The sequence below is a fragment of the Emys orbicularis genome, chromosome 4 (genome assembly GCF_028017835.1).
Source record: "Emys orbicularis isolate rEmyOrb1 chromosome 4, rEmyOrb1.hap1, whole genome shotgun sequence".
Classification (NCBI taxonomy): Eukaryota; Metazoa; Chordata; order Testudines; family Emydidae; genus Emys; species Emys orbicularis.
Genome location: NC_088686.1, coordinates 55,633,418 through 55,658,327, shown reverse-complemented (window position 1 = coordinate 55,658,327; position 24,910 = coordinate 55,633,418). Strand labels below are relative to the sequence as shown.

General features: G+C 41.8%; 1 protein-coding gene across 1 annotated transcript in view; it reads left to right on the top strand.

The window, feature by feature from the left end:
* AQR (aquarius intron-binding spliceosomal factor) overlaps window positions 1–24,910 on the top strand; it is a 104,735-nt gene that overhangs the window by 58,943 nt on the left and 20,882 nt on the right. The window contains exons 23-29 of the mRNA XM_065402921.1: window positions 8,073–8,183; window positions 10,140–10,249; window positions 13,731–13,866; window positions 14,538–14,747; window positions 15,693–15,830; window positions 17,177–17,248; window positions 18,852–19,039. Of these exons, the coding sequence (XP_065258993.1) occupies window positions 8,073–8,183; window positions 10,140–10,249; window positions 13,731–13,866; window positions 14,538–14,747; window positions 15,693–15,830; window positions 17,177–17,248; window positions 18,852–19,039 (965 nt within the window). The remainder of the gene's footprint in view (window positions 1–8,072; window positions 8,184–10,139; window positions 10,250–13,730; window positions 13,867–14,537; window positions 14,748–15,692; window positions 15,831–17,176; window positions 17,249–18,851; window positions 19,040–24,910) is intronic.

Below are 24,910 nucleotides of genomic sequence, written 5' to 3'. Positions count from 1 at the left end.
TAGTGGCTGAGTGCACATAATATGGTTGCAATTAGCTTGATCACATTCTGGGGTATATATACCCCTCAAATCCAGGGCAACAGCCTCACTCTGGGCACTGGTCTCCAACAGCGACAGTCAGCAGGCAGACTCAGGCATCGACTGCCCCACTGTGGTCACCGGAAGGGGATTCCTCCGGCACGGAAGGGCAGTTCAGCTCCTCGCCTAGACTCTACCGGCGCGAATGGGCACCTGAGGCCGCATCAACGGCACCGCCTTGGCAGCACGGCCAGTGGCCAGCACAATGGCCTTATTGGAGTGCGTAGGGAATGCCGGTCATGGCAATGCCCCCTTCGCACCGTTCATCTGCACCACCTCGGTGCAACAGCTGGCGGCACCGACGGCACCAGGCTTGGTGCATGAGGCGCGCTCATAGGTCAAGGTAGAGGAGACTACATCCATCTGTAAGCCTCCCTCCCCCATGGGGGAAGATGCCCCAGGGCCTCTCCCGGTAGTACAGTCATCATCTTCGTCCCCAGACAAGGCGGTTGTGGGGCCCTTGAGGGCTAGCCTGCCGGACGATTTTAAAGAACGTCAGGCCCTACTTTGACAGGCGGCCAAGAACTTGGGCCTGGAGGTGGAGGAAATGGCCGAGCAGGCAAACACCTTGTTTAATGTCCTGTCAGCTTTACCCCAGTCTGTGTTGCACTACCAGTGCATGACGGTGTCCTCAAAATTGCCAAGGCCCTCTAGCAAACTCCTTCATCCATTCCTCCCACCTCTAAAAGGGCCGAAAAGAAATACTTTGTCCCGACCAAAGGGTTTGAGTACTTTTACACCCACCCTCTCCCAGGCTCGCTGGTGGTCTCTGCAGCCAATGAAAAAGATAAACAAGGGCATATCAGCTCGACTTCCAAAAATAAAGTGGCCAAAAGATTGGACCTGTTTGGGAGGAAAATTTATTCAACTGCCAGCATACAATCCCAGGTGGCGAGCCATCAGGCACTCCTAGGGAGATACAATTTCAGTTTATGGGACTCCCTCCGTAAGTTCAAGGAGTCCCTCCCGCATGGTTTGGCCCAGTATGCGAGGTTGCATGGGTTAAAAGACACTGATGCCACCTTTCACTCATTGGGCATGTGTACGCCGCAGTCTGCAAGAAAGCAGTTCGGCCGCCAAGACCTTGGCAGCCTAGTCCAGGGTCTGCAAGGAGAAGGGATAAGGATGTTAGTTTCAACCGCTGCTTCCCTTCCTCCTACCGCTCACTTGCGCAGCCCAGCCCGGCAAAGCAGCTGGGGGCCAGAAACACTTGTTTTGAAGGTGTGGTTAAGAGCGATGCCCCAGTCACCTCCCAGGATCCAGCCCATTCTTTCCTCAACCGTCTTCATTCCTTTCCATTTGGCCTGCTCGCTGGTCACTGCTGGGTGCTGAAGATAGTGTCTCGAGGCTACACCCTGCAGTTTTTGGCCGCCCTCCCTCACCCCACCCTCTTTCCTGTCCCTCTTCAGGGACCTTTCTCACAAGCAAGTCCTCATTCAAGAGGTTGAGAACCTCCTGCACATGGTGGCAGTGGAGGAGGTCCCTTGGGACATGACAGGAAAGGGATTCTACTCCTGTTATTTCCTAATCCCAAAAGCAAAAGAGGGCCTAAGACCCATTCTGGACCTGCAATGCCTCAACAAGTCTCTCAGGAAGTTGAATTTTCGCATGGTCTCCCTGGCCTCCATCATCCACTCCTTGGATCTGGGAGACTGGTACGCCGCCCTCGACTTGAAGGACACTTATTTCCATATTTCCATGTTCCAAGGTCACAGACGTTTCCTCCATTTCATAGTGGGCCTGCCAGGCTTTCTTGCCTCACCTGAAAGGGAAGGTGGTGCAGGTCCTCATGGACAAAACTGCTACAATGTATTACATCAACAGGCAGGGTGGAGCGACGTCGTCGGCCCTTTGCCAAGAAGCTCTCCGCCTTTCGGATTTCTGTGTGTGGCATGCCATTCATCTGGTAGCCGTGCACCTGCCCGGGACCAGGAATGTGTTAGCAGATCGCCTCAGCAGGACCTTCTCGTCTCGCCACGAATGGTCGCTTCATCTGGAGGCGGTCAGTATGATCTTCCAAAAGCGGGGAACTCCCCAGGTGGACTTGTTCACGTCCCGTCAGAACAAGAAATGCCAAGTGTTCTGTTCACTCTGGGGGATGGACAGGGGTTCCTTATCAGATGCTTTCTTGCTCCCATGGTTGGGGCCCCGATGTACGCTTTCCTGCCAGTGCTGTTTTTCCACAGAGTCCTCATGAAAATCAAACAGGACAGGGCGAAGATTTTCCTGATAGCTCCCGAGTGGCCTTGCCAACACTGGTTTGGCATGCTCCTGGACCTTTTGGTAGCTGCCCTGCTGTGGCTACCTCTCTGGCTGGACCTGCTGTCCCAAGACCATGTCAGTCTCCTGCATCTGAACTTCCACCAGAGCAACTTACCTGGCCAAGTGGAAAAGGTTCACGTGCTGGGCTTCAGAACGACATATCTGGGCTGAGCAGTCCTCGCTGCAGGTGATCCTGGATTATGTTCTGCACCTCAAACTTCAGGGCTTGTCCCTGTCATCGATCAGGGTCCACCTGGCTGTTATTTCGACTTTCCACCCTCCATTCCAAGGCAGGTCGGTCTTTGCTCACAACATGACAGCCCGGTTCTTGAAAGATCTGGAGCGTCTCTATCCTCGCGTCCAGGACCATGTCCCTCCCTTGGATTTGAATCTCGTACTGTTGAGACTCATGGGGCCTCCCTTCGAACCTCTGGCTTCCTGCTCTCTTCTCCTTCTCTCCTGGAAGTTTTCATTCCTGGTTGTGGTTACGTCTGCCCGCAGGGTGTCTGAGATCAGGGCACCTACTTCAGAACTGCCCTATACAGTATTCTACAAAGATAAGGTCCAGTTGTGGCCACACCTGGCGTTCCTGTCTAAGGTAGTTTCTCAGTTTCATACTGACCAGGACATATACTTACTGGCGGTCTTCCCAAAGCTCCATAAATCTGAAGCGGAACGCAATTTGCGTTCCCTGGACGTCAGGAGGGCACTGGCCTTCTATATCAACAGGACAAAGCCGTTTCGCAAGTCAACGCAGCTATCGTTGCAGTGGCAGATAGGATGAAAGGTCGCTCAGTGTCTGCTCAAAGGATTTCATCCTGGATCGCAGCCTGCATCCAGTACTGCTATGAACAGGCGAAAGTGCCTCCACTGGCGATAGTCAAGGTGCACTCAACTAGAGCGCGAGCGTCATCAGCGGTCTTCTTGGCTCAGGTGCCGATCCAAGAGATCTGGAGAGCTGCTAGCTGGTCGTCTGTCTAAACGTTTACATCCCATTATGCACTTACCCAGCAGGCCCAGGACAATGCTGGCTTCGGCAGAGCAGAGCTGCAAGACTGTGAACTCCAAGCCCATCTCCATTGACACTGCTTGTGAGTCACCTAGAATGGAATTGACATGAGGAAGTACTCGAAGAAGAAATACTGGTTACCTATCTTTTCGTAACTGTTGTTCTTCGAGACGTGTTGCTCATGTCCATTCCATTCTAGGTGTGTGAACGTACGCGGTCGTCTGAGATTTTTGCATTAGCAGTATCCGTAGGGTCAGCAGTGGTGCCCCCTCGAGTGCCGCACTCATGCATCAGTATATCAAGTGCCGCCGGCCCTACTGATGCATGAGCGCAGCACTCAAGGGGGCGCCACTGCTGACCCTATGGATACCTATAAGGCAAAAATCTCCAACAACCGCATGTGGGCGCACACACATCTAGAATGGAATGGACAGGAGCAACACATCTCGAAGAACAACCATTATGAAAAGGTAGGTAACCGTTTTTTCTTTGAGTGATGGTCCCTATGTGTATTCCACACATGAGTACACATGCCCACCATGTGCCTTCCTCTGCGTATAGAGTGAGTCAGCCACTGGAACTGGTATATCATAAAACCCATAACCCTCTTGGCAGCATACCTAACAGGTGCAGAACTCCCTAGCAAGACAAGCTCAACAGACATTTTTCCACACACCATGAATGGGAGATACATGGTTCTGTTCTGAATGACATCTTCACTCAGTGGGGAACACCATCTTGGGATCTCTTTGCATCCCAGGAGAACAAGAAACTACCTCTGTACTACTCCAGAGCAGCTCTGGGCCACAGCTTGAAGGGTGATTGATGCCCTGCTACTATCCTGGATGGACTATGCCTTCCCTCCCATTCCACTAATACCACAAGTCCTGCAAAAGATCCATCATGATATGGCTCGGGTCATCTTCATCGCACTCAACTGGCTGAAACAGTTCTGTTCTTTGGCCGCCTGAGGATTTCAACCCATTCACATCTGATCATTTTCAGATCTGCTGACACAATACAATGATACAATCTAGCACACCAACCCAGGACCTTTTCAGCTTAAGGCCTGGTATTTGGATGGACATCTGACATAGAGTGCTCATGTTCAGTGGTGGTTCAATCCAGTCTCAACCAAAGCAGGCAAGAGTCTACTGGGAAATGTTGTCTGCCAAATGGAAATGTTTCTCCTTTTGGTCAAGTCAATGCCGGTTAGTTCCATAGTCTAGAATACGAGGAATCCCAGAAGACTATCTACCTACCTATAAGACATTGGGCCTTTGTCAGTTCCTGGTGGGTCCATCTTTCATCCTCTAATCGAGGCCCATACTGTCTTTACCCATCCTACGATGACTTGATTCCCGAAGGCACTTATTAGAACTTTCCCACTAGAGGTGAAACCAACACCACAGTGGGATCTGTCTTGTCCTTTCAGTTCTCACCAAAGCTCTCTTCAAACCATTAGTCACATGTTCTATGTCCTATCTCTCAATGAAAGTGGCCTTCACCATCACATCAGCCAAGAGGGTAAGTGAGCTGGGAGCACTCACGGCAGATCTGCCGTGAATCATCATTCATAAAGAACAGGTCTCTCTTCTCCTCCACCCAAAATTCATCCCTAAAGTAATTTCAGAGTTTCACATGAATCAAACCATCTACTTATTGCTATTTTTTCCAAAACCTATAATTGGAAGTTCTTCGATGTATGTGTGGTCCCTGACTGTAGTCCATTACCTGCGGATCATAATCAGATTCATTGTAAGAAAAGGAACTGGAGATGCATCAGTCACACTTCCCTTTATACTCTTGGTTTGGAGCATGAGGAGAACAACTGTGCACGTGCAGACCAGTGGATACTACTAAAAATCTCTGGACTCGGGTGCATGGTGCCCTTGTGTGGAATACAGATAGGGACCATACATCTTGAAGAATCTCCAGATACAGTTAAGTTCATTTTCATGGACTGATTTTGCAGTCTTTACTCACATAAGTAGGCCCACTGAAATCAGTGGAGCTACTCACCCAAGTAAAGGCTGTAGGATTGGTTAACAACTTAGTTTGCAGTACGATGAATGACGACCCTGTGAATGATGATAAATAAATGGCTTATAGTTAGACTATATCTGCAGTTCCTGAGGGATTCTTTTAAAATGAAAAAAGACATTTTCCATGTCAGATAAGTTTTTGGGCGACAGTAAAATTCACTAGTGATAAGTGATTAAAAATTGCTTAGTTAATAATGACTTTTTCTGGAACAAGCCCATTGATTTGAACTGCTGGCTTTTTAATAATTATAGCGTTTGGCTAAGAATACACACATTTGTGTATGGGAGTCTCCTTTCATACCAGTATTCCCTACTTGTCAGCTGGAAAGATGACTAGTAAATTAAAATCTTTATTGCCATTTTGTAATATATAATCAACACATAAAATACATGGGGGGAAAAACTCTAGGTGATGTAGCTCTTTGTTTCAATCTTGTTTTTTTTAAATCTAGTATTATGCGCTGTTAATTAATATAATTTAATCTTTGATGAATCAGTAAGAATAACTTTTCCAATATAAGCACAATGTATTATGAAATACCATCTGCATATTTTTATTTGAAGGCTTTTAGGGATATATTGTAGTACCTGATCGTGTTTTAGTTCCAGCAGTCTATAAGGAAAAAAATAACTACTGAGAGAAATCATGTAAAGTTTTGGCTATATTTTGCTAATCACTTATTTTCAGTTTAAAAATATCTTCTCTGATTTCAGAGAGCATTCTCTTAGACATAATGGGAAAAATGACACTTAAAATGAGCATTTCTTAAATAACAAGCCTCTTGCAATTTTTACTTGCTTGAGCCCACAAGATCTTTTTTTGTTTTTGTTTTTTGGCAGCTGTTTGAGTCTGTCTCTTTCCAATTCATTTTACAGTGTGAACCCATATTTTCATTCCAGTTATGATAAATAAGATGAACCGCTGTTGAGTATATTGTGCTTATTTATGGTAATGAGGTGTGATCCTGCTGTCCTTATATGAGGAGTCCAAATGACATGTCCATAGGACTGCTTATCTGAAGGAGGCAAGCAGGACTTGGCCCGTTTTGGTTGAAATGTCATATGTAGGTTCTTGTGACATTGTAATCTGATGTGTGCTGTATTTCTTAACTCTCTTCAAAATACTACAATTTGAGATTGTCCATAATATTTAGAAACCTTACTCAAGTTGGATTTTTGCTTATATTTAAAATGCTAGGTGTAGAGAAAGTTAGTTTGCTTCAGTATATAGGGGTGAATCTGATGGCTCCAGGATGCAAATGTGAGGTGCTCAGTCTCCACAGAACTCTTCCAGAGTATTCCTCACATTAGCTCCCTCAGGTTCAAGGAAAGCATTTGGTAGCTCTACTGAGTTTGGGTATGTAAAGTAAATTAAAATATATTTGTGACAGATGTGAATATAAGAACCTGGATAGACAGAGACAGATGGTTTAACTGCTTTTAAATACATATGTTTCAAATAGCAATGATATTAAGGATAATGCAGCTACATCAATGGTAACTAAATCACATGAATAAAAATGAAAATACTGTATTTATAATCATAAATAGGCAGCATGGAGTGAAATATAATGTCTGAATTTCAAAACCAAACTTTTAATATGAAGAATTGTAACTGAGATGCGGAGTTATAATGTATTTATTAATGTTACATTCTGTGCAGTTTCTTATAAATGTATTAATCTCAGATATATTGATAATGTCACCAGGGACAGTCTTAGATTTTGCAGGGACCTACAGGTCTGTCGCATCTTACGCGCATTTAACATGCGCGATTTCAGCTTTACGCGGTCGCCAAAAACAAAAACAAAAAAAAAGAGAAAAATAACAATTTTAATATTGTACCTGTAGTGCGGCGATTCCGCCCACCATTACACTCAATGTAATTTTGACTATACGCGATTTTCGCTTTACACGCTGACTGCGGAACGTAACCCCAGAGTAAGATGCAACAGACGTGTATTGTAAATTAAAAGCGCAGGGCCTCATCAGGCTAGCACCCAACCTATGAATCTGTCCCACTCCTCCTTTCTTATCCATGATATTTAAGTCTCTGCTCTTTCTTGCCTTTCTGTGTTGCCCCATATCTCACTAGTGTTTGAGGTTCCCCAGCCTCTTGCTACATGTATGAGGAAGTTTCAGTGACAGCCAGTGCTTAATTTGTAATGAAAGAGGTGCCGGGGTGCAAGCCATTTTTTTACATTTATAACTGATGCAGCAAGCACAGTGGTGCTGGAGCAATGAACTGCCAACCCTAGAGATGCCAGGGCTCAGCCCTGGCACGCCCTGGCACAAATTAAGCAGTGGTCACAGCCTACTGGTTTCAGATTGTGCACCACGGAATCAGAGTCAGCAGTTTGTCTATACGGTCAGGTATATTCCAATTGCACAGGATTCTGCATTAGCACAGGGCTAAATTTTCCACTGTATCTTGTTGTATTTGTCTGGAGTCCACAGAAACAAGTAACAAATTACACACAATTGACAATGAATGGAGCAATTTAGAGTAGAATTTTGTCATCCGCTTCCTACGTCAATGCTTTGTCAAAATAAAGATACTTCCTGGCAAACCATCTTGTTCTACCCAACTCATAATAACTTCTTATTCTGCCAACTGTATAGTTGTCATATGTTACAAATTACTTCACATCTATACTTGTTCTTTTTTCATTTTGTAGGTAGTGGGCCCACCTGGTACAGGTAAAACTGATGTGGCTGTGCAGATAATATCCAATCTCTATCATAATTTCCCAGAACAGAGAACCCTGATAGTTACACATTCCAACCAGGTAAATGAACAACTTCTGTATGACACTTTCTTGTACTGCTCTATTTTATGTGGTTTGAATAGTACAGTTATTTCCATTGATGTGGACTTGAACAGGTTTGTGTGGAGTCTTAAACTAGATAAAAACAGATTTGGAAATTACAGTGAAATCAAAATTTAAAACGTTCTGATGTATGTTATCAGATGCATTTTCTGTTTAGGACGTTTAAGTGATTAGGGTGGAAATCCAAAAAGTTACATATTGTTCTCCTATTAAATGTATGGGACTTTTCTGTTTCTGCTATATCTGAAATACCTATTATAGCCCCAGTCGCCCTATCGGGACTACAGAATAACATCTCAATTTTGCACTTACCACTGAACCACCATCCCAGTCCAACTTCCTTTGACAAGCCAGATACTATGGGCTTTCAGATATCAGGCAAAATGCACTAGTGTTACTAAATTAATATAAAATTCATCTAGCTATACCAGTGCAAACCCAAATATAGACACACTTAAATCAGTTTAATCCTTATTTAAGTCAGTTTAGGTTAATTTGGGCAAAGCTAAACTCATTTAAGTGTGTCTATATTAAGGTTTGCACTGTGTGACTAGATCAATTTAGTTACACGGGTGCAACTTTTTGGATAGAATCCAGGCCTATAACACTTGTGTCTTGTCTTTCACATACAGACACGACACAACATCTCCCTACATCCACCGTCTCATCACAGGCCATAGAGACCTAATTACCTTTCCTATTATTATGTAGTCAAGAAATCTAATTGTCTCCCTCATCTGTTCATCTTCCAAATGTGATCAGGAAAACCTACCACTATAGCATTCCAGAGATGCACCTTTAACCCATCCATCGTGTGTGTGTGTGTGTATAGTTATAGTTAGTTATTCATCACTGGCCATAGACTACACCATACACCCTTGCATTTCTTATTTTTTTAAAGTCAGAAAGTGTCCTTAGGCCCTACTTAGCACCCTCCTCTCACTTCAGGCATTATAAAACCACCAATTCTGCTTGCCCCTTTGCTCAAATCAGTCATTAGGCTGTGTAACGTTATCATCATCTGGGGGAGTTCAACCATTCTTAGTACATACCTCCCAGTCTCTCTAAGTAACTTTCTCCACATCCCACTTCACTCCTCTACTGGCATTCTAATTGGCACAACAAGAGAGCAACTACTTCTGCATCTTCCATTAAAACAAATATAAGCAGCCATGCAGTTGACCTATAGCTCTCCCCACCCTTTTGTTGATTGGCTACAATCTGGGATAGTGGTATCCAGGCTGTGTTGGTATAATGGCTTCTGTCTGAAGCAGTCCTGCTTTTGATGAAGCAAAGGGTGATGGGAGAGCTAAGCCTTAGGGAGTTCATTACCTGCATATAGACTAGTGTTTGCAAACTTCTGTATACAGGGATTCCTTTTAGTCATCAGTGAAATAAAGCCATACCTGAGGTGAAAGCCTATGAACAGCACTACTCTATAACTGTTTAAGGCAGAAAGTGAAGTGTATTCTATCCAGTTGAAACTACAGGGGAATTTTAGGAAGGCATGTACAATAAATGGTAAATGGACAAAAATTGGTTTGGGTGTCATTTCTTCATGATTTGTTGCTTTCATAGCAAATAATAATTGGATGCTAAGAAGTCTAGTACTTGAAACAGTTTTGTAAACCGATAGCCAATTTTTTTAAGCAGAGGCTTGAAGTAGAGGTGAATGCGTTTTTTTTTAACTGTTTCTATAGCATGTAAAGGCAGCAGTATCAGTAGACTGACTTCTTTTCCTCCCCAAGATTAAGAGCTCTAATTTAAGTGTTACCTTCATGTTTGCTTTGATTCCAGTTCTTACCAAACTAGGCATCCTTTTCTAGCATGCTCAATAGTAAATCTTGAGTTTTCCCTGCAAGAGCCTCTGAACTTCTAAAAACTACCTTCTCCCCTGTTCTTGTCAATCTCTAGGCCTTGAACCAGCTGTTTGAGAAAATCATGGCATTAGACATTGATGAGCGCCACCTCCTGCGTCTCGGTCATGGAGAGGAGGAATTGGAGACAGAGAAAGATTTCAGCAGGTGAGCTGATGGGCAAGAGGAAGGTGCTAATGATAAGCTAATTTGTGTAAACATGGCAAGTGTATGTTTAAACTCCTACTTTCATTGGTAATAAACAAGGGGCAGTTTGCTTAGACTCATGCTTCCTTTCCCATAAAATTATGTCCTAACATAGTGTCACTGCAACTGTAACTTAGGGTATGTCTACACTGCCGTTAAACATCTTTGACCGGTCCATGTCAGCTAACTGGGGCTTGCAGCGCTCAGGCTATGGAGCTGCTTAATTGCCGTACATTCGGGCTCGGGCTGGAGCCTGAGGTCTAGGATCTATGAGGTGGGATGGTCCCAGAGCTCAGGCTGTGAGGTGGGATGATCCCAGAGCTCAGGCTGCAGCCAGAGCCCAAACATCTACATTACAGCTAAACAGCCCCTTAGCCCAAGCCCAGGCCAGTTGTGGGTTTTTAATTGCAGTGTAGACATACCCTTAGAGCCCTGAGTGTGGCTTTTATTTTCAGTATAGTTTAACTAATTCTTCTTTTTTTTTTTTCAATTTTGTAGCCAATTAGGTTAAAAAACGGCACTTTTCTATTTTTATACACACCAAGGCAGTTGTGTATTCACCTGTCTTCATCCAGATGTTTGAACTTGTAAATATATTTTAAGCATGTAAACATTTTATGGAGTTTTTATTTAATGAAATGCAAATTGAAGGCTAAAATAATGCACCCTTTGCAATTTCAAATCTCTTTGCAGCTATTCATGTTATTTTAACTTGCAGTATGCTGAATATTGCATATTATAGAATGGCTGAAATTTCAAACTCAGATGCCTTCTGCTTGTAATTATTTTACAGAATTGCTTACAATAGTTCATTTTAAAGCATTTTTTTTAAGACCCATTTAAACTAAAGAGCTTGTACTGTAATGGTAAATAATAAATTTTGAAGAATGTGTCCATGATTAACAATTATACATATTTCATAAAGATTTCAGTTCTTCAGCTTAACTTTTGTACAGGTGTAGGCCCTGTTCTTGTAAATACTCTCATGCTTAATTTTAGGTCTGAGTAGTCCCACTGACTTCATTGGAGCTACACAAGTTAGTAAATGTTTGTAGGATCAGTGGCTTGCATTGGAAAATAATTGAAGTGAACAAGTACTGGATTATTTTTACAGTATCTTGACTTACCTTACCCACCTTGTGTTTCTGATATCCTGAGACCAACTTGGCTACAGTAACACTTCAGACAAATATTAACACCCAGTAATTTACATAATACATTAACATTTTCCTCTACAAAATAATCCAAGACTGTTGACCTTCAGGTCTTGCTGCAAAGCTACTGCTCTATGCCTAGGTTTTTGGGGGAGAAAACAATATGCTGAGTAATGCTGTTTGGGGCAGGAGAGAAGGATTTGGGGTGGTTGGTAAAAAGGGGATAGAGAATAAGACTGAGAATATATTATTGCCCTTATATAAATCAATGGTACGCCCACATCTCGAATACTGCGTACAGATGTGGTCTCCTCATCTCAAAAAAGATATACTGGCACTAGAAAAGGTTCAGAAAAGGGCAACTAAAATGATTAGGGGTTTGGAACGGGTCCCATATGAGGAGAGATTAAAGAGGCTAGGACTCTTCAGCTTGGAAAAGAGGAGATTAAGGGGGGATATGATAGAGGTATATAAAATCATGAGTGATGTGGAGAAAGTGGATAAGGAAAAGTTATTTACTTATTCCTATAATACAAGAACTAGGGGTCACCAAATGAAATTAATAGGCAGCAGGTTTAAAACAAATACAAGGAAGTTCTTCTTCACGCAGCGTACAGTCAACTTGTGGAACTCCTTACCTGAGGAGGTTGTGAAGGCTAGGACTATAACAGCGTTTAAAAGAGAACTGGATAAATTCATGGTGGTTAAGTCCATTAATGGCTAAAGCCAGGATGGGTAAGAAATGGTGTCCCTAGCCTCTGTTTGTCAGAGGATGGAGTTGGATCGCAGGAGAGAGATCACTTGATCATTGCCTGTTAGGTCCACTCCCTCTGGGGCACCTGGCATTGGCCACTGTCGGTAGACAGGATACTGGGCTAGATGAACCTTTGGTCTGACCCGGTACGGCCGTTCTTATGTTCTTATGTTTGTTTTTTTCTGACTGATTACTTTCTGGTGTTTGGGTCGTTCCTGGGTTCATTCTTCATACCAGTACAATTGTCTTTTTAACATATGAAAGGTGGTTATAGCCCTGTGTGAATGCTATTTTACATATTAGTTAAACAAAACTAGGCACATGCCATGAATTGTGATGAATCAGAACATTTTTTCTTTTTAGTGAAAAATCTGGTTGTGGCCACTTGTAACTCTGGAGGCTGGATTTTGTTTTTAACACTCCAGAAAGCATATTTGATTATGGCTACTGAAAAAGTAATTTTGTTTCTTCAGTTGTAAAAGAATGCTCTTTTCAGTTCTGTAACTTATAGTATTCAAATTTCCAGCTTCAGCGACCCTGTTTTTTGATAAATAAGAAAATAGAAATAATCATGAGTTCTAGGAGGTTCCATTTTTAGTCATTACGAGAAAAAACTTGCATTTATAAATGTTTTGTTAGGAGCTTTTACTGTCTTTCAAAATTATCCTTTTCTCACATTCAGAAATAATATTTTAAAAGCACACGTATGGAAAACTCATTAAGCTCAGTAACACATTTTTGTTTTGACCTTTAGGGGATGTTGTCAATATAATTGGGTGGGAGGGGAAAAAGTTAAAATAGTATCACATACTATTGCCACCCCTGATTTCCTATGCCATTTGTTATGGTTTTAGTCACATTTTCTTATTTTTGTTTAATTTTTTTCTCTCCCATTGTTGTGTGAAAGACTTAAACAAACTGGGAAAACTGACTGTGCAAAGGAAACAATTCTGGGTTTGAATTGGGTAAAATGAACACTCTGAGCACAGACAGAAGGTATCCCTCTTACCCCCTGCAAGTGGGTCCAATCACCTGTCTAGAGTGCGGCCATGAGAGGATGGACACAGAAGTGCTTCTAAGAATGCTGGGGCTGCATTATGAAAGGATAACCACAGAGAGCTTTGGTGTTCACATAAGGAAGCATGGTTTGTGTGAGTAAGACTCGGGAATTACTGGTGAAATTTCTAGTTCTGCCACAGACTTCCTGTATGACTCTGGGCAGGTTGCTGAATCTCTCTTCCTCCGTTCCCCACATGTAAAATTTGGATAATTCTTCCCTTCCTCACAGGAATATGTTTGAGGCACTTTGATTCTGTGGTGAGAGGGGGCATAGAAGTACTATCTAGATATATAGTAACAGTTGGCAGGTAGCAGTTTTTTGTTCTGTTTTTATTGGTAACTAGAAAAGGCCAGTGCTTGTTCTGTGTAGTTATTTTTGCGACACCCAAGTGTTGGCATTCAGCAAAATTCATTTCAGCTGAGAAAGAAACTCAGAATACATAATTCTTTGCATCACATTGCATCCATTCTGTAGGTATGGAAGAGTTAATTATGTCCTGGGTCGAAGACTAGAGCTTCTACGGGAGGTTGGACGATTACAAGAGAGCCTGGGAGTCCCAGGAGATGTTTCTTATACTTGTGAAACAGCTGGCCACTTCTTCTTATACCAAGTAAGAGATTAAATATTTTTCCAAAGAGCAGATTTGGACCTCCCTATGTTATAAAGCACAATGTGGATATTGGAGTGAATTTCTCAGAATTGAGTCTAAAGAAATGGTTTTGTTTGGTGGCTCAAAATGTAGACAGCAACTGAAGCTATAATTATAATGTTACTTGTTTGTGTTGCTATTGTTTTTAACTCTGTGCCTAATGACTCTCATTGAAAGGCCAGCATTCTTGCTTTTTTGTACAACTATTAGCAACGTTTCTGATCTGGATTTTCCTCTTCAGATATGACAATCTCAGCAAATTTCTTCATGCTCTTGATGATAGATCTCAAGGCAGTAACTCGCTTTTACTTTTGTTAGATAACTAAATGAAGGAAAACAAAGGGTACACACAACTGGAAATTCACTTTACATTTGATTTTTATGCTAGAGTACAACATCAAAATAGTAATTTATCTGTTTCAGAGATAGTTTAGTCTTACGAAAGAAATGCAATTTCTCTCCTTTGAATATATTTGTAAATTATTTTTATGAAATTATGTTGAAAACCAAATATAAACCTGTGATTTTTATGCAAATATGTACTAAATAAAAATAGGTAGCCTAAGGTTTAAAAAAAGCCTGTTGAATAGAAAAATATATACACCATCATGACACCTTTTGTTTTTTCGCAGGTAATGTCTCGTTGGGAGGAGTATATTAGCAAAGTGAAAGTTAAAGGTGGCAAGCTTCCTGATGTTGCAGATGTCTCTAGTTTCTTCCCTTTTCACCAGTATTTTGCAAATGCCCCTCAACCAATTTTTAAAGGCAAATCTTATGAAGAGGACATGGAAATTGCTGAAGGGTGTTTCAGACATATTAAGAAAATATTCACCCAACTTGAGGTAAGATTTGTAAAATTTCAGTTTACTGGAATTTTTGGAATTATTTATTTGAGTGGGCATTTTAAAAACCAGATAGTATAAAAGGAAATCTAGACCAGTGGTTCTCAACCAGGGGTATGCGTACCCCCAGATGTACGCAGAGGTCTTCCAGGGAGTACATCAACTCCTCTAAATATTTGTCTAGTTTTACAACAGGCTTCATAAAAGGCACTAGCAAAGTCAGTACAAACTAAAATTTTATACAATGACTTTTTTATACTGTATATACTATACACTGAAATGTAAGTACAATATTTATATTCAAATTGATTTATTTTATAATTATATGGTAAAAATGAGAAAGTAAGCAATTTTTTAATAGCATGCTGTGACACTTGTATATTTATGTCTGATTTTGTAAGCAAGTAGTTTTTAAATGAGGTGAAACTTGGGGATACGCAAGCCAAATCAGACTTCTGAAAGGGGTACAGTAGTCTAAGAATGTTTGAGAGTCACTGATCTAGTCAGTGTATTTGGTGACTTTAAAACTATCTGAGCCTAATTTTCTAATCTCTAAATTTGATCCCGTGAAGCAATAAAAAACAATGATAAAAAAAAGAGGGAACAGTTGAAAGCAAGTTGTTTCTAAAAATGAATGTGTCCTCAGAGTATCAGGCAATTTTGTATGTGTGTAAGTTTCAATTTGCAGACACAAATAGGTATTCCAGTTTTTTGTGGGTGTATTTTTACAGGTCCTTTTGAAATTTTGTTTATATTTCTCAGCTATGTTTTGTTAGAGCTAAGAAATTAAGACATGAAATTGTTGTAGACTAGTACTTTTTACCTAGATCTTTTTTGGTTAAGAATGGAAGGAGTAAAGTCAGATAGCTTTTGAGTGCATAGTTCTGTTGTAAGCAATATCATTTTGTATTCTCATTCTTGAGTGATTTTTTTCTCTTCCTGTAGGAATTCAGGGCATTTGAACTCCTCCGCAGTGGCCTGGATAGATCCAAATACCTCTTGGTGAAAGAAGCAAAGATCATTGCAATGACTTGTACTCATGCAGCCTTGAAACGACATGACCTGGTTGAATTAGGCTTCAAGGTAATGATTCCAATAATGGCAATATGCTAATCTAAAATATTTTCCTGCATTAAAATCCTATATTGTAAACATAGACTTTATGTTGACTCACTGCAATTTTTAATCTGTTAAATTACCTAGTTTTCCTTTTAATGAAAAATAATCAATATAAGTACAAGTTGAGATCCTTTAAGGTATTTTGAGTATTGAAAGGCATAAAGATGTTAATTTGAATATTGCTTGCATATATGAAACTGTGTGCTTGTTTGTATGTGGTCATGACTTGTTTTCTTACTATTTATGCATTCCATAAATGTATATCATTCTGTTTGAAGACATTGTAAATTTCTGCAGTAGTAGACTAATGTGATAAATTAGTGACGTGATTGCATGCCAAGATAAAAGCAGGTGGAGAGCTGAAATAAATAAGACCCTATTAACATGTTGCTTAGCTAAATAATGAACAGTTTGAAGAAGAGGCTCATGTAGCAGCACTTGCTTATTCCATTGAAGAGTGTAAATATCAGTGCTGCATTTTCACTTAGGTTTGGTCAGCACACAGTTTTTTATACTGGTATAGCTATTTCAGTTAAAGAGAGAATAAATTATAGACCAAAATTGGTTTACTTAAAAAAATGTTAGCTTGATTTTGGAGTTTGGTCCTTCTTCCAAGGCAGGCAGATCTGTTTGGAGGTGAAACTGGGCAGGACTGTCCTCCCCACCTCCAAACTAGATATGGCTATTATGTGGGTAATGGAATGGAGCAGGATAAACAGAAGAAATGGAGTTGTCTGTCTCCCTGGTGAATCTGTTTTCATCAGCAAGTCTTCCCCCCCCTTTCCAGCCAGTGGATCTTCAGAAGTATGAATGGAAGAAGGAGCTTAGGGCTTATTCCTCGAACAAGAAAGAAAAAGAGAAAATAAGATAGGGACCCAATGCAAAGTAAATCAAAAACTTAATATAACAAGATTGGTATTCAACTTATTCTGTCATTGATACAAGCCATACTTTCCTCTGAAAAGGAAGAAAAGGTAGGCATAGCATTCATTTTATGCTAGAGCCTTGTTGATTGAGTACTGAGTAGCATTATAGGCTGATGCTGATGATGAGATTTTAGACACAGAAGAATACATGTGGACTTATTTATTTAGGTTTTAATGGAGATGTGCCTTCATGCTCATGGATGCTTCTCAGACAGAAATGTTGCTGCTCCTTTGGTACAAGTCTATGAAAAGTTAATTTCAACTGTCTGTATATGTGGTTCTGAAATAACTTCTCCCATCAAAAATGTACTCCAGTTTCTGTTCTTGTTTTATGTTTTTATTGACCAGAATCTTTAATCCCCCCTTCTCTCCCCTCTCTTTCAGTATGATAACATCTTAATGGAAGAGTCTGCTCAGATTCTGGAGATAGAAACCTTTATACCTCTCCTCTTGCAGGTGAGAATTTCATTGTAAAATAAATTACTCCTCTCTCAAATCTTGAACAGTATGTTTTTGCTAATAACTGAAAGTGTGATATGCATTCTTGAGAATAGTATTTGCTTGTTACACCCATGACGCCAAAATCATTTAAGTGTATCTGTTTCATCCTCAAAACAGGGCCCAGTACTGAAAGTTCCAGAGTACCTGCAGTTTCCATTGAAGTAGTAGGAGTTTGGAAGAGTTGGCACTTTCAGGATCAGCCCATCAGTTCATAAATTCTCTTCATTATGAGTAGGGCTCCGTGTCTGTCATGGAGGTTGTGGAAGTCACAGATTCCGTGACTTTCCGCAACCTCTGTGACTTCTACAGCAGCCGGTGTGGCTCACCCCAGGGCTACCCAAGCAGCTGGCTCAAGGGCCAGCTGCTCAGGTGGCCGTGGGGACAGCCATATCGGCCACTGCTGGAGCGGCTCTGCAGCCAGCCGCTCGGGCAGCCCCACATCAGCCGCACTGGCTGCTGCTCGAGAGGCCCTGGACAGCTGGCCCCGGGGACCGCCCAAGCAATAGCTGGTGCAGCTAGCCCTGTGAACTACCCAAGCAGCAGTCCCAGGGGTGGCTGAAGCAGCCCCCGGCAGTGGCCCTCAGGGCAGCTGGAGCAGCGGCCCCCAGCAGCTGGTGTTGCTGGCCCTGACTGCCCCTTACAGCAGTGCCCCTTCCTGTCCAAGGTGCAGGTGTCTCAGCCTTCTAGAGAGACAGTGCTCAGTCCATGAGCTCCCAACACCAACTTACCCTGCTCTGCCCTGCAGCTCTCATTGGGCCCTGATTGGCTGCCCCGTGCAGCCTCCCTTTAAGTGGAGGTATTGTCAAAGGTAAAAACTAGGAGCACAATAAGGCTTGCAGAAACCACAGTTGCATTGCTTCTGCAGTTTCCTTTAACTCATATCCATAATTTCTGAAGGTACATATGATTCTTCCTTTTGCCCTCTGTAATAGAGCATTACTACTTCTGTTGTATCGTCATTGCAGTGGGTCAGATTCATTCTTGCTATAACTCTTATTGTGTTAATGGATAAATTAATCTGGTTATGTTCATAAAACATGAGCAATTTAACATAAAATATTAAACTCTCCTTTTTTCAGGTCATGGGAGACATTGGAAGGGCAGTAATAGATGCCTTTAGACCTGTGTGCCGCACGCTGCCCGTCAGGGTAATCTGCTGGTAGGCCGCGAGACAGTTTGTTTACATTGACTGTCCGCAGGCACAGCTGCCCGCAGCTCCCAGCTCCCATTGGCCAGGAATGGTGAACCGTGGCCACTGGGAGTTGCAGGCGGCTGTTCCTATGGATGGTCAATGTAAACAAACTGTCTTGCAGCCTGCCAGTGGATTACCCTGATGGGCCGCATGCGGCCCGTGGGCCTCAAGTTGCCCACCGCTGCTTTAGACTAACATTTCATTTGCAGTTCAGTGCAGTTTAAAAACAAATGATATTAAATATTGAAAATTAGTGCTTATAACAAAGCCAATTTGACCCTTACTTTACTAGAATTATTTTAATAAGGTAATGCCTGAGCATATGATAACCCAGGTTAATTCTGCAATTTTTTAATTGTATAATAGAATCCCCAAGATGGATTCAGCCGACTAAAACGATGGATTATGATTGGTGACCATCATCAGTTGCCACCTGTCATTAAGAACATGGCTTTTCAAAAATACTCCAACATGGAACAGTCTCTCTTTACACGCTTTGTTCGTGTGGGGGTGCCAACTGTTGACTTGGATGCTCAAGGAAGAGCAAGAGCAAGGTAAGATAAAGGAAAAAAGTCAGGAGGTCTTATTCCCAGGTACTAGGTTAAAAACATATGGTTTTGAATAACTTACTTTCTTAAGTATTAAGGCCAAATGGATCTGACATGATCCCTTTAACAGCTAGTGGAGGTGGAAGTATCCTTCCAAGGAACTGGTACATTGCCCAAACTTTAAGAACATTGAAATCAAATTCTAGATCATGTTACAAATCTAGGGAAAATGCACCTTTCATGTAACATTATGATGACATGGCCTTCAGCTCTTAAGTATAGGAGGCATTCATGATTGACTATTCATATTTTCATAATACCGCTATCAGAGAATACATTCCATTTCTCCCTTGCATCCATGATTCACACATTTGTCATTTCAGGGCTGGAGTGCAGTAACTCTCAAGCTTATTCTATCAATAAGGTCAACCTTAAACTCAACCCTCAGGAGCCTGAGAATGACTAGCCCTAGAGAGGACATCACAGCAGTATTCCATACCCTCCAGTGGGTCCTGTTGTATTCATTTATATGGAATGAAGGGCCCAAATAGTCAAAGGTGTTAACATGACCTTGGAACTGTCCAACATAAAACCGTTTTAAACAAGGCTCAGGGTTTAGTATACAGAGACCTCAGCCTGCTTAGTACCGTGGCAAACACACTATTTAAAATCCTTTTAACTGTTTATTTAAAAATACGTAAAAGAAGGAAAAACAGTTAAAGCATTTGAAATGTATTAAATAATGCTTTCATTTTAACAACAACTTTTGTTCCCTTTAGCTGTAGAGAGGTTTTTTTAAAGGGAAAAAACCCTTTTTTTACAGCCTCTTACATGGAGATAACTGTCCTTTTTGGGGAAAATTGAGAAAAGTAGTTGAGATGAGCTGTTTTTGTTGCTGCTGTTAAAGTTCAATCCTGATTCCTAGAAGACAAACACAAGAAGGGAGAGAAAAGAACAGCAAAGATAGAAAAATGCAGCTTCTGTTTCTGGTGTTGACTCTCACTTGCAACCTCAATGCTGTACCAACACTGGCACCGCACATGGTCTTATCATTGACTCCAAGACTTGGCAAACCTCGTACCAGCATAGGACAGTTTAGGGCATTGTTTTTAGCTGCCTCTCTCTGGTCACAGACTTACAGGAGTGATGCAAAATATGCAGTCCTGCCTGACTAAGCCAGACCCTTATTAGACAGAAGGCAAAAGGTGAGGGATAGGAAAGAGAAGAAATAAGATTAGGAAAGAAAACAACACACAAACGGGAGGGTATGTGTGTGACAAAGTCTCCTGTCCAGGTGACGGTTAGGATTTAGCCAAAGCCAAGGGAGGTGGTGGTGTCATTTGGCTCCCTCCCTGTGGCTCAGTCTGCTTAGAGGTCTCAGGATTAGGATGAAGGTGGTCTGGGGTCCTAGGAGATGATGGGTGTGGCAGCTCACTGCTGCAGTTGTTGGCAGGCAGCTGTTTCTTCTGCTAACTTTTTCCAAAAGTCATCTTCTTTTGGGTTTATTAAAGGGAGTGTTGGGATGAAATAGTCCATCCTCTCATTAAATAGTCTGTCAATAAACCTAATTTCTGACACACTAATTTTCTGTCATTCATTTCAAGTTATCTAATCCTCTTCTTTACCATTCATAAACTTAATACTGTCCTTGAGTGGTGTCAGTAAAACCCTTTCTGTTTAAGTTAATTCATTCTTTCTCTCTCCTTATAAATTTTATATAACAGGTCATTGTGACAGTTTATGAACTTTCACTTACATTTTACAGTTAAACTTACAATTAGGGTAAATTTGTAGGCCCAATTATCACAATAGTACCCATTTGTTTCTAGCTCCAGTTCAGAGTACTGGTAATCGCTAAAGCCTTTAACAGGATGCAACTTAGCTACCTTTGGATCTTCTCCAGCCACAACTGTCCCAAGTTCACTGTGCTCATCAGGGAACTGAGTTAGGTGGTAGTCAGTTCTGGATCTCTGTCTGTGGAACATATTGCCAGAAGAGATCAAACAGTGATCTGGAGTACCAACCTTAAAATCTGCAAATCTCACTTTTCACAATTGTCTGTCCACAATAACAGAAGCTAAATTAATAGAATAAAATTCAAGAACAAACCACCAAACTCTAGGTAGGTAGGAGTAGCATCTACTTTGATTTTGAGCATCTCTTGCTTTATTCTGTTTCAGCACCTGGATATTATGATTTCTGCTCAATATATAACTAAAATAGATACATAGTGTAACTTCACTGAAGTCAGTTGAGTTTCACTGGGAATATATCTTACCCTTTATCCATTAACTGGATTGTAAACACCTACTCCATTGACTTCTTTATTTTCCAAATTCTTCTTGTTGTTGGATATCAGTACATTTTATTGTAGGGCTATCCCTGAGGGCAGACATTTTGGGCCAGATCTTAAGTAAATTGGCTCCATTGGAGTTGTGCCATTTTGTACCAGCTGAAGATCTGGCCCCATGTCTTTCTCCAAAGTTAGCACCAGTTCTGATTGCAGGTTGGCTAAAAGGAGCACTTCCACAGTGATTCTGGAGCTTGAGTGCTTGCAGTTTTAAGTTTGCTCCCTAATTCAGGTCTTCCACATTGCACAGTGGCAAAGAACTATATGCAAAGGGTCTACGTTTTGTTGAAATTTTTGTAAGAAAAAGACCACCAGTAAGTGCACTTTTGATTTCTGCCATGTGAGACTTTAATTCTAATGTTGCACTATAAAATTCTGCTATTTTAAAATAGTAAATACACCTCTACCCCGATATAATGCTGTCCAATATAACGCGAATTCGGATATAACGTGGTAAAGCAGCGCTCCGGGGGATGGGGCTGTTTTACGGCATTATATCCGAATTCGTGTTACCGCAAGCGGTTCCTCTGCGCCCGCCCGTTACTTGCTGCGGCCCTCCCCGGGACCCCCCTGCCCCAGCTCACCTCCGTTCTGCCTCCTCCCACGAGCGCGCCGCAGCTCCGCTTCTCCACCCCCCCGCCCCTCCCCCCCGGCTTCCCGGGCCAAACAGCTGATTGGCGTGGCAAGCCTGGAAGGGAGGGAGGGAGAAGTTGAGCGGCAGCGGAGGCAGAGCGGAGGTGAGCTGGGGCAGGGAGCAGTTCCTCTCCCTACTCCGATATAACGCGGTCTCACCTATAAAACGGTGAGATTTTTTTGGCTCCTGAGGACCGCGTTATATCGGGGTAGAGGTGTAAGTTAGTTAGTCTTTTTTTAAAACGTAAAGTAAAATGAACATAATAAATGAGAACTTTTAAAATTAATTTTTCCATTATACAAATTTATTGAAAAATTTAAAGCTTTGCAGAATATTTGTTTTCTGAGCATATTCACTACAAATATTTTTCAGGAAGATTTGCATTTTTAAATTATAATGTTTGAGTATCTAATGCAACTAAACGATAAAGTTAAATTTTGCCATCTGTTGCTCTGCATCTTCCCAGAAAATTTGCATGAAAGGATTGAAGAATTCCTACATTTTGATGCAAACAACTCCTGATCAAGGCTCTCACTTATCCTACCCCATTTCCCTTCACCTCCCCGATTTTAATTGTAATGGACACTTTATGGGAAGCTACTTATTTTAAATATTCTGTCTCTCTGGATATTGACCATTTCCCCTTTGTCGGAGATGTTTGGGATAGGCTTCCCTTTCTGAAAATGCGAGAAACAATTCAGACTTCTCCATGATGCTCCAGGGTTGAGTGTTCCCCTTCTGCCAGATTCTTTGCATATGGTGGACAAACAGCAGCACTTGAATCTTATAGATTGCTAACCTTTAAAATGATTTGTTGGCAACAGTTGGCAAAATCCCTTCCCCCCCATCTCTCTTTTTTTCCCTTGGGGGTGGGGGTTGGAAACCAATATTTCCCTAACATTTTGTTCCCCAAATAGTACCACCCACCAAACTCCTTCAGATCCTTTGTTCCATCTTTCCTTCCCCATCACGATATAGCCTACCAAAGGGTGCAAGCCCATAGTTAGGAGGTGCTCAATCTGTGAAGTGACAGCCTTGGGAGTCATGGATGTGGAACTTATTTGAAGAGCCTCATTGTGCAAAGGGAAAGAGCTCAAAGGTAGGGCAATTTGTTGGGATCTCTGCATCCCCCTGCCCAAACCAGTCAGGATTCTTCTGGAGATACCTCTGCAAAAATGATTCCATCCTCTCCGTCTTTTGGGACTCAACAAAAAAAAGACCATTCACAATGATCAAGGATTATACTGGGCCCTTGAATCCAAATTCACACTCTCTTCACCCTATCAAGAGTTGATGTAACAGTGGCATCCATAGCAAAAGGCAGTAATTTTTGCTGAGGGGGATTTCATCACAAAAGATCTTGCAGACAGTAACATCCATAAAAGGGACTTTGAAGCATTAGCAGCCCTTAGAGCCACACTGGCAATCTCTAGCACCACAGTGTGCTGGTGTAATAAGCTAAAAAGCCTTGATCCCTTGATGAATTCAAGTTAATACTAAAGAGATACCTATTGTGTTAGTGAAGGACTGATCCATGAGACTAAATGAAAGCCAACTCTGGCTTTTCCTTTGAACAGTACATAACTATTGAAAGTAAATCCCCTCTGTGCCTCCAAGTTCTTGGGTGGAATCCTGGTTGGGAAGAAGGTTGGTAGGATGGGATTGAGGACACAAACAGACCAGTGTTTGCCCTTCTCAGACTTTGCTGGAGTGGAAAGCAATGAGTCCTGATACAAGGACAGAAGTTATTTTTGTTCTTAACTGCAACAAAGGTACCAGAGAAGGGACTCTACTTATTCCATAGCTTAAGACCTTGCCCAAGACCACCAGAGGGAAGTTGGGATCAGGGAACTCTAGTCTGCTTTTATCAGCAACAGACCTGTAATAGCAAGATATCCTACTTCTCAAACACCTGGTTTTATGTGACTATACGATCCCCCTAACAGTTGAGATAGACAAAATGAAGACCAGTCTTCTTGAACTAGAAAAGGTTTGTCAGGATCAAGACATTGATGTCTTGCGTGGGGAGGTGTGATGCTGTATGGAATATGGGTCACCATTTATATTATTATTGGTACCAATATTACAAAATTGCAATGAATCTTACAACATATGCCAAGTATGATAATCTGGTTTATATGTATTATCATCTTTATATTGTGAATTACAAATATGTGTGGTATATTTGCATCTCAAACCCATGCTGTGTTTCTGGGTGACACTCCCAGACAGATTGGCATCAACGCTATCTATCCTGTTTGATGGCCCATCAAGGGCAATCAGCTGTACAATGAACCCATTGAGAGAAGCTCGGGGCTCCGCCTATGAGACAGCAGGACATGTAGGGACACGCTTGTGGACAGGGGACTCCAAGAGCTTTTCCATGCCCATGTGCTGTGAACTTGTATTTGGGACAGAGGATGTACAAGCCACATGACAAAGGATATAAAAAAACAGCTGCATCTTTTCCATTTTGCCTTCAATCCTGCTTCTCACCTCTGGAGTATCTTCTCTACAAACTGAAGTTTTGAACAAAGGACTGATAGACCCATCCAAGCTTTGGATGTGTTCCTCAGGGACTTTACAAGCCAGCAAACTCACCAATGCTGCTAAGACTCACAAGTACAATTTGCTCTCCTTTTTGCGGCCTGCCCTGACCTTGGTATTTTCAGTGTGGGCTACCCTAGGCGTATCAGGTCACAGTCTCATCCATCTTTATCTGCTGCTCCTAGGTCTTCTGGTCTTATGCATAGTTATTACTCTGCTCAGTCATCCTTACAGGCAGAATCTTCTCTTCTGTCTGCCACATCTCAATCTAGATTAACTAAACCTGATAGCTTGGTTAGTTGACCAGCAAGTCCAAAACAAGATACTTCTCCAAATAATAGATTCT